The 10356-nt window shown below is 40.0% G+C and overlaps 1 protein-coding gene across 1 annotated transcript; it reads left to right on the top strand.

The window, feature by feature from the left end:
• Positions 1–6271: 6271 nt before the first annotated feature.
• LOC102125271 (olfactory receptor 1L4) lies at positions 6272–7222 on the top strand. The gene has a single exon (XM_005580845.4). The coding sequence runs from the start codon at positions 6287–6289 to the stop codon at positions 7220–7222; it is 936 nt and encodes a 311-aa protein (XP_005580902.3). The 5' UTR covers positions 6272–6286.
• Positions 7223–10356: the final 3134 nt, after the last annotated feature.

The raw sequence follows: 10356 nt of genomic DNA, 5'->3' as shown, positions 1-10356 counted from the left end.
TAGTCATGGAGTTTTGTTTTGTTTTTTCCTGCTAAACTAAGTAGGAAATTGGAAATTAAGCTGAGATACCACCTTCTATGTAGCGAATCTCATTAAAAAATCAATTTCCCAGATGTTTTTGCCTTCTTGGAAATGACTAAAACCAAGGCTCTGATAGATTAAGTAACTGTTTGAAGGTTGCTCAACAGCAAAGTCAAACCTAGAACATTGTTCTTCTGGCTTCCATTTCAGAGGTCTCACCACACCACCAGGTTGACCTTTGAAATGGATATTAGAGAAGAAGAAATCCAGAATTTGGGGTAGCTTTAGGGTAGCCTAAGACTATTTTATTTCAAACCAAGGATTCCAAGGTTGCTAGAAAAGAGGAGATGGAGAACAGTGCTTGCCTTCATGATGGTCAGTCTGTTTTGCAATCAGGAACTGGATGCTGCTTCTCTGCATCTCAGCTTTCTGTGTCCCATGGCTGACACTGTGGGCACTGTCTGGTCACTGGGCTCTTCAAAGATGTGATGAATCTTCACATATATTGGAGAAGAGGGTAAGAAAAATACTCAGGAGTGAGAGACCAGACAGCCTGTCCTGTCCACACCATCTGAGGAGTATTTCATTAGGTGGTGCCCGTAAAGAAGGGTAGGTTAGACTTATTGCATTATGTATTAACGGATGAGAATGGGACAATAAGCCACAGTTTTCACATAGCAAAAAATAGAGAGGCAAACTCCAGCCTTGATGAGGCTGGATGGGGAAAAAAGTTTCTATTGGCTTGATGTAAAAGTAATTGCAGTTTTTGCCATTACTTTCAATGACAAAAACCGCAATAACTTTTGCACCAACCTGATAGATCTGTCCCATGAAGAACTAGGGCACTTCTGCATATTCTGAGCAGCCTATCTCTGGAATGCTGAAAAGGCAAAGGTGGAAGGCACAGGGATCTAAAGCCCTATGACTCCAAGGCAAGCAAAGCTCCCTGAGAATCCATATTGTTAGACCCCCTCCTTATGACCCAGGATACGTAGCCTGTCATTTCTGTGTTTATAGCTGCACTGATGAATACTGACTAGTCACGGATATGTGAGGCACCAGAAAACAAACTGACAACTTGAAATTTTAACTCATTAAATTATTGAGAAAGACAGAGGCAGAGCCAGGCGTCCCAGAAACTAGTGATTTGTCAGAAGAAAGACAAAACCAACAGTGGAGTGGAATCTAGCTGAGAACAGTCTGAGCCAGAGGAACTGGGTTCAATCCTGGATCTGAGGGGCTTAAGGTGTCCAGAAGAGCTTTCAACCTAAACTAAGCAGGAAATGGGAAATTAGGCTGAGATACCACCTTTTCTGGAGCCAAGAGACAGGAGGTAAAGCTCTAATCTAATACCGGAGTAAAAACTAGGCAGAAAAAAAGAGATTTCAGAGAACTGAAAAGAGAAAGACCCAACCTAAAAAGAACCCTGCCGAATCCCTAAATGGGACATACCGCTGAAAGGGGCCTATGCACTCAACACTGCTGATCTGGGTGTCTTACAGGTACCTTAAGATATCAAGGTATTCTCAGACTCCCAGTGAAAAGAGAGTAGAAAGGGAGAAACTAGGTTTCCAAAAACAGGCCTGACTGGGCACAGTGGCTCACACCTGTAATCCCAGCACCTTGGGGGGCAGAGGCAGGTGGATCACCTGAGGTCGGGAGTTCGACCCTAGCCTGACCAACATGGAGAAACCCCGTCTCTACTAAAAATACAAAATTAGCCAGGCATGGTGGTGCATGCCTGTGATCCCAGCTACTTGGGTGGCTGAGGCAGGAGAATCGCTTGAACCCAGGAGGCAGTGGTTGCGGTGAGCCAAGATACGCCACTGCACTCCAGCGTGGGTAACAAGAGCAAAACTCCATCTCAAAAATAAAATAAAATAAAATAAAATAAAATAAAATAAAAAATAAAAATGTGGGCCCAGGAGAGATCCTAAGGTCAGGTACTGGTGCTGCAAAATCAGAGAACTGTTGTTGAGTCAAGATCTGACAGAGCTGAGGTCCAAAGTCATCTACAGCCTGTCCTCTCTGAAGGCAAGGAGAAGAGGAGAGGATATGGCTTTGTGAAATGGGAGGCAGAAATGGGAACAGGAAGGAAGGAAATCAAAAGAATTCCAATACGTAGGAGCAAAGGATAGAGTGGAAGGAGTGGGTCAGCAAGGAGGCTGAAGGCACTTGGCAGTAAGACGACCTCTGTTGGCAGAGGACACACCAGCTTAGTTTCCTACTACACATGTACAGTTTGGGAAAGAGGTATGACAGAGCAGTTTAAAACATAATTTGCAATCAGTGTGCCTGGGTTTGAATCCTAGATACACTACTCACCAGCTCTGTGACTCTCTGAATTTCAGCCTCCTTTGTTATAAAGGGGGAAATAGTGGTACTTCAAACATAGTGTTATTGTGAGGATTAAATGAGACAAGGGCTAAGCACAGACTCTGTCTAATAAATGTTAGCTGCCTTTTTCCAGTTTAGTCACTTTCCAACTGTCTTTGCTCATTCAGGGAAGCGGAAGCATGGATAATGGGTAGCTTTCCACCAGCACACTGCCCACCCAGCATTGTTATCCAATTTGGAAAGTGCATTCTTGCTGCCAGTGTGTACTCCCTGGTTTCATGTGGGCCAGTGGCTAAGAGAAGGACACTACACAAATGATGAGGAAACAAGGAAAGGAGAAACAACCCGAGATGACAAATGTCCACAGTGTGAAAATTCCAATAGAGAAAGATGAGAAGTATAGAAATAGTCCACATTTCCTGTCTATCAAGGAAGAGAGGAAATACCTTTTCAGGTGAGATGATGTGATTTAAAAGGCTTAGAAAGACTCCCAGTCCCTTCTCGTTCTTCCCACCACTAACAAGACCCATCACTAAAATGTCATTTCTCTAGCTGATTATGTGAGCAATAATACTAACCACGTGTATTAGGGTTTGACAAACTGTCACTCAACTGTCACTTGAGTCTCCAAATGACAGTGGCAGGTGGGGAAGAACAGCACACACACAAAAACCAGCCCCTACCCCACACACACACCCCATCTTATTAATAGATACACAGAACTGTAATGACTTGCCCAAGGCATGAGAAAATATACAATGCCGTCAAATCCAGCTAAATGAGAGGGGGTTAAGCTACTACCTCTGAGGTAAACATCGCACTAATGTTAGAAACTCCAAGTTCAAGCCCAAAGGATATCAAATAGCCCTTCACCCCCAACAAACACAATGTCCCAGGAGTGAGGCTGAAAGACACAGAGAAGGAACTGGGGAAAGAGTTCGGAGAGTGAAATAGATACATTCCCCAGGAGTAGGATGAAGAATAGTTGTCTCAGGTTGTAAGTATCTATTAAGATTTTCAACGTTCATAAACTCCAACTTTGCATTTCGTATCTCAGAATCTATTCCACACCTTAGAAATTCTCTCATGAGTGCAATACACACAAAAACATCCATCGTAACTGTCTGTGAGGGACAGTATGGCTCCAGTACAATCTACAGTGTGCATATAGATCTATGGAGAGAAAAAGTTGGCTAGGAGATGAAATTGTTCAGAACTTTCACCCTTTTAATTATAAAATTAATGTAAAAAATCATGTGTTCATTATTTTTAAATACAAGCAATATAATCTCACCACACCAAAAAAATGATAACTATGTGAGAGAATGCATATGTTAAACAGTTCAATTTAGCCATTCCACAATGTATACATATTTCACAACATCATGTTGTACACTATAGATACAATTTTTGTCAATTAAGTAAATATATATGCCATATAAAGTTAAATATGGAAGTTACTTCTCACTCCAGCCCACTTCAAGAGGCAGCCACATACGCACAAACACACACGCCAAAATAAGCACAACATATAAGAGTTATTTTTGTTACAAAAATAGGATTATTCTATATGCATTGTTCTGCAACTCACTTGTGTCACTTAGTAAAACATCATAAACAGTGGTATAATAGTGATGGCATCACTTGGCAATAAATGGCTCCAGCTCTGCCACCAGACTGCCTGAATTCAAATTTCAGTTTTACCACTTACTGATGGTGGGATCTGGTAAGTTACTTAACTTGGATAAACTCTAATTATTATCTATAAAATTGGAATAATTATAGTGCCTATCACTTAGGATTTGGGGAGAATACAATGATTTTTAAAAACCGGCAAAGCACCTAGCTCAGTATGTGGCATGTACTGAGTGCTAATAAATGTTGGCTAACATTAGCCATCTTATTTCTTTAGAGAGTGCATGCTATTGAGTAACAGGAATGCACCATAAATTGTTTAGTCATTCACCTACGTGTTTATTGAGATTGTTCCCTCTATGGGTTGCTTTCGTTGGTTGGTTTGCTTGGTATTACAAGCAACACATATTGTGTACTGCACAAATATGACTACTTCTAAAGGATAGAGTGCTGTAAGTAGAACCATTGGATAAAGAGATGCAGATTTCCAACTCTGATATAGACTGCCAAAAGGTCTACACTGAGTCACACTTTCAGTATATGTGAAGGTCTATTGTCCTTTGGATATGATCCCCAAAAATGTAGAGCCAATCTGATAACTTATTTTTATTTGTGGGTTACAAAGAAGTTTAGGCTTATTTTTTTCCAAATGTTCCAATTGTCATAAATAGCATTTGTTTTATAGCTCATTCTTTTTCCATTGCTATGAAATAAATCTTTATTATATGTTAAGTTTAATGTAGATCATGATCTAAATATAGACATACAGATATACAAAATGTTTTATATTGGTCAATTCTTAATTGTTCCCTATGTGTGTCATTATCTTATTGCTTTTCAATATACTGTGCTTTTATCTGGGGTTAAAAAATTTCCCATCATTATTCTAATGTTTCCAAAATAATGTTGTCTGTCGTTAGCCATGTAATACTCTAGATGAATTTTAGAATAATCTTTTCAAGTTCCACTAAACATTCCCTTCAGGTCTTATTAGAAGTGCATTGAATTTTATTAATAAGAATTCATATTTTAAAATACAGTCTTTCTTTTCAGGAGTATAGTTCTCTACATATTCAAATATTCATTTTGTGTTTTATTATAGTTTCTTCTGATAGGTCTTACTCATTCTTTTGTATTTATTTTGTCCCTCAGATTAATTTCTAAGTATCACCTAGCCTTTCTTGCCATTATCAATTGAAACCTTTTCTTCATTACATTTGTCTAATACAGAAAGAGCATTAATACTTTTAGTTTTACAATGCGTCTGGCCACTGGTGAAATTGCCATAGGTTTTAAAAGATTTTCAAATAATTATCTTGAATTTTTTAGTACACAATCATGCCACAAAAAAAAATGACATTTTCTTCTTTTTTAATATTTATGCCTCCTGATTCTTTAGTTTTGCTTTGTTACCCACTCAGTCAACCATCTCAGCAGTGTAGTTTAATAATGGTCATAAGGCTATCTCTGCCTTCTCTTTCCATGATATTGGTGGAAATAGGACTCTTAGAGTCTATGTTTTATAGTCCTGCAATATTTTAATGTTGAGAATGAGGGCTTCATAGTTTTTTTAATCCAAAAAATTAATATATTCAAAGAACTAATCTTGGTTACATAGGCTATTTCTGGGAGTACTCTAATTTTAACTGGTATCCTTGAACCAAAAGATGATAATTAAAGTAACAGATTATGTTAGCCAAAGAGAAATGCTTAAATAAATATTAGAAAGATTTGCTCTGAAGATGTAAGGAAGTTATCTGAATTCTACAAGTACCGAGGAGCCTTGGTTAATTCTGTTATGCTTAGTTTTGTTCTATCCCAACTACTACTACCGTCTATGGACCTCTGAGCAAGAGAGAATGCTGAATGAGATAACTTCATTCATAGGGATTCCTTGTGTGACAGCCTTCTAATTCTAAGTAGAACCCAGCAACCTCTTCCCCGGGACAAAAAATAATAATAAGGCTAAGGAGATGGTCAAGAAACAACCTCAGAAGAATCTTTACGAAAGGAAATGAGAACTCAAGCAAATTAGGCCACGTGGAAGTTCCTATGAGCACATGGAAAACTTTTAGTTTCTAATTTAGAAGACAGCTTGGCATCCTTTAACCTTTCTCTTGTTGAATTTTACTATCTGTTTCTATGTAGTTTCAGAACTAAACATTCTTTCAAAGTATAATAGCAGTAAGATTTTTAAAATAGATTTGAGGTTGGGGAAGAAGCTGTCTTGGTCAAACTGCCCTTGACATCTCTCCCACCGCTTCTCCAAACCCTATCCAGGAAGTCCAGAGACATGGAGACAAAGAATTACAGCAGCAGCACCTCAGGCTTCATCCTCCTGGGCCTCTCTTCCAACCCTCAACTGCAGAAACCTCTCTTTGCCATCTTCCTCATCATGTACCTGGTCACCGTGGTGGGGAATGTGCTCATCATCCTGGCCATCTACTCTGACCCCAGGCTCCAAACCCCTATGTACTTTTTTCTCAGCAACTTGTCTTTCATGGATATCTGCTTCACAACAGTCATAGTGCCTAAGATGCTGGTGAATTTTCTATCAGAGACAAATGTTATCTCTTACGTGGGCTGCCTGGTCCAGATGTACTTCTTTATGGCATTTGCGAACACTGACAGCTACCTGCTGGCCTCTATGGCCATCGACCGGCTGGTGGCCATCTGCAACCCCTTACACTATGATGTGGTTATGAACCCACGGCATTGCCTACTCATGCTATTGGGTTCTTGCAGCATCTCCCACCTACATTCCCTGTTCCGCGTGCTACTTATGTCTCGCCTGTCTTTCTGTGCCTCTCACGTCATTAAGCACTTTTTCTGTGACACCCAGCCTGTGCTAAAGCTGTCCTGCTCTGACACATCCTCCAGCCAGATGGTGGTCATGACTGAGACCTTAGCTGTCATCGTGACCCCCTTCCTGTGTATCATCTTCTCCTACCTGCGAATCATCGTCACTGTGCTCAGAATCCCCTCTGCAGCCGGGAAGTGGAAGGCCTTCTCTACCTGTGGCTCCCACCTCACTGTAGTGGTCCTGTTCTATGGGAGTGTCATCTATGTCTATTTTAGGCCCCTGTCCATGTACTCAGTGGTTAGGGACCGGGTAGCCACAGTTATGTACACAGTAGTGACACCCATGCTGAACCCTTTCATCTACAGCCTGAGGAACAAAGATATGAAAAGGGGTTTGAAGAAATTAAGAGACAGAATTTACTCGTAGAAAGAACAAAATGTGGCATGTCAATATCAGGACATGACCTAAAAGATTTTCAGTTTAATCCTCCCTTCCTAACCATTTCCATATGGCACTCAAAGAGGTGATGAAAAATGGTGTTGGATACCAGTAAGAGAATTAACCTGGGAGCAAAACACTCAGTTTCTTTTTCTAAATTATTTTTATTTTTTTATTTATTTCATGCTTTAAGTTCTGGGATACATGTGCAGAACGTGCAGGTTCGTTACATACATATACACATGTCATGTTGGTTTGCTGCACCCATCAACTCATCATCTACATTAGGTATTTCTCCTAATGCTATCCTTCTCCTAGCTCCCCACCCACTGACAGGCCTCAGTGTGTGATGATCCCCTCCCTGTATCCATGTGTTCTCATTGTTCAACTCTCACTTATGAGTGAGAACATGCGGTGTTTGGTTTTCTGTTCTTGAGTTAGTTTGCTGAGAAGGATGGTTTCCAGCTTCATCCATGTCCCGCAAAGGACATGAACTCATCCTTTTTTATGACTGGATAGTATTCCATGGAGTGTATGTGCCACATTTTCTTAATCCAGTCTGTCACTGATGGGCATTTGGGTTGGTTCCAAGTCTTTGCTATTGTGAATAGTGCCGCAATAAACATACGTGTGCATGTGTCTTTATAGCAGAATGATTTATAATCCTTTGAGTATATACCCAGTAATGGGATGACTGGGTCAAATGGTATTTCTAGTTCTAGATCCTTGAGGAATGGCCACACTGTCTTCCACAGTGGTTAAACTAATTTACACTCCCATCAACAGTGTAAAAGTATTCCTATTTCTCCACATCCTCTCCAGCATCTGTTGTTTCCTGACTTTTTAATGATCGCCATTCTAACTGGTGTGAGATGGTATCTCAATGTGGTTTTGATTTGCATTTCTCTAATGACCAGTGATGATAAGCTTTTTGTCATATGTTTGTTGGCCACATAAATGTCTTCCTTTGAGAAGTGTGCATTCATATCCCTTGCCCTCTTTTTGATGGGGTTGTTATTTTTCTTGTAAATTTGTTTAAGATCCTTATAGATTCTGGATATTAGCCCTTTGTCAGTTGGATAGATTGTAAAAGTTTTCTCCCATTCTGGGCCAGGCGCAGTGAATTGAGACCAATCTGGCTAACACGGCGAAACCCCATCTCTACTAAAAATACTAAAAAATTAGCCGGGCATGGTGACATGCACCTGTAGTCCCAGCTACTCAGGAGGCTGAGGCAGAAGAATTGTTTGAACCCGGGAGGCAGAGGTTGCAGTGAGTCGAGACCAAGCCATTGCACTCCAGCCTAGGCAACAGAGCAAGGCACCGTCTCACAAAAATTAAAAAAGAAAGAAAAGAAAAGAAAGAAAGAAAAAAGAAAAAATATTCTCCCATTCTATAGGTTGCCTGTTCACTCTGATGATAGTTTCTTTTGTTGTGCAGAAGCTCTTTAGTTTAATTAGATCCCATTTGTCAATTTTGACTTTTGTTGCCACTGCTTTTGAAAAACACTCAGTTTCTATCCATGACTTTGACCAAATACATATTTAATCTCAGACTAGGTACTGATAGGAATCCATATTTTAGGAAACCCACTTCAGCTATCCTCAATAGACTGGCTTCCATATGGTAGAATAAAACATTTCTACAAATACATCTTCTACACACCTGACAATGGGTCCCAGTCAAGGAGTTGTAAATCCTGTTAGTCCTCAGAAGTGGAAACCACACGAGTTTGGTAGGAAATTGGAAAGAACTTTTTGGAAAAGTGACATAAGTTTATCCTTAAAAATAGACTAAATTTTGACAAAGAAAGTTACAAAGGATGAGGAAATGGGCAACACATTTCACATAGTAAAAACCAGCCAAGCACACAGAGGCAATACATTTTGGAATATTTTTGAGAAACAGTGAAAACCCTGTGAGTCTTATTCAGTTTGAGAGTAAGGACAATCCAACTGAAAAGATAGAATGATCCAAAAAGAATATTTGCTCCTCCCCCCAACACCAAAGTGTCATGACAGTATGAATTCTCAGTACCCTGTCCCTTTTATCTTTTTTTTGTTTTTGTTTTTTGAGACAGAGTCTCACTCTGTCACCCAGGCTGGAGTGCAGTGGTGCAATCTCGGCTCACTGCAACCTCCACCTCCTAGGCTCAAATAATTCTCCTGCCTCAGCCTCCCTAGTAGCTGGAATTACAGGCATGCGCTACTATGCCCAGCTAATTTTTGCACTTTTAGTAGAGACTAAAAGTTTTGCCTCTACTAAATGGGGTTTTGCCATGTTGGCCAGGCTGGTTCCTTTCTGTTTTTTAAGAGACAAGGTCTCACTTTTTGACCCAAGCTGAAGTACAGTGACACAATCATAGCTCACTGTAGATTCAAACTCCTGGGCTGAGTGATCCCCTTCCTTTTTAATTCTTCTGTTCTCCTTATGTCCAGCATCCTCACTAAGCTACCCTTTATATCTTGGAAAAAGCCATGTTTGTCAGTCAAGATAAGCTGTGATATACTGTGGAAATAAACAATCTCAAGTTGGATCTCAAAACTAAAGATTTATTTCTAATTTGCCCTAAACATCCACCATAGAAAAATATAAGGATGCTGCTCATTTTAATCAATCAGGGATCCAAAATGATAGATCAGGCACCATTGTGAACATTGATCATCATTTTGTCAGAAGCTGAGAAAGATACTGGAAGATTTTACATTGCCAACTAAATATTCCAGTCCAGAAGTGACCCAGGCCACTTCTGACCATAACTTATGGTACAAAACACATCCCATGACCCCACCCAAACACAAGGGAGACAGGAGGCACAATCCAACCAGGTGCCTCTAAAATGGAGAGTCAGAAGTATTTGATGAATAGTATTAATGACTACTACACAGCTATGTTAACACACAAACACATCAATGTGCATCAGGTGCTTTATTAATCCTCCCTAATAATGTTATTGTTAATAACAATAGTAATGTAGGACTTACACACTCTCTGGAAAATTTCTGCCTTAGTTATTTCAGCAAGTTTACACAACCACCAGCTTTTCTGGGTCGCAGGCTTGTTTATGGAAGGACTTGAAGTTGAATACAAGTCTTTTGGCCTTAAAGATAAAGCAAGAGGTG

This window comes from Macaca fascicularis, chromosome 15 (assembly GCF_037993035.2).
Source record: "Macaca fascicularis isolate 582-1 chromosome 15, T2T-MFA8v1.1".
In the NCBI taxonomy this organism is placed as follows: Eukaryota; Metazoa; Chordata; class Mammalia; order Primates; family Cercopithecidae; genus Macaca; species Macaca fascicularis.
Note: the sequence above shows the minus strand (reverse complement) of the source record. Positions and strands in the feature narration are given on the sequence as shown.

What these genes read in the sequence shown, in the direction of transcription:
- LOC102125271 (XM_005580845.4), top strand. Translation starts at nt 6,287, where the DNA reads ATGGAGACAAAGAATTACAGCAGCAGCACCTCAGGCTTCATCCTCCTG.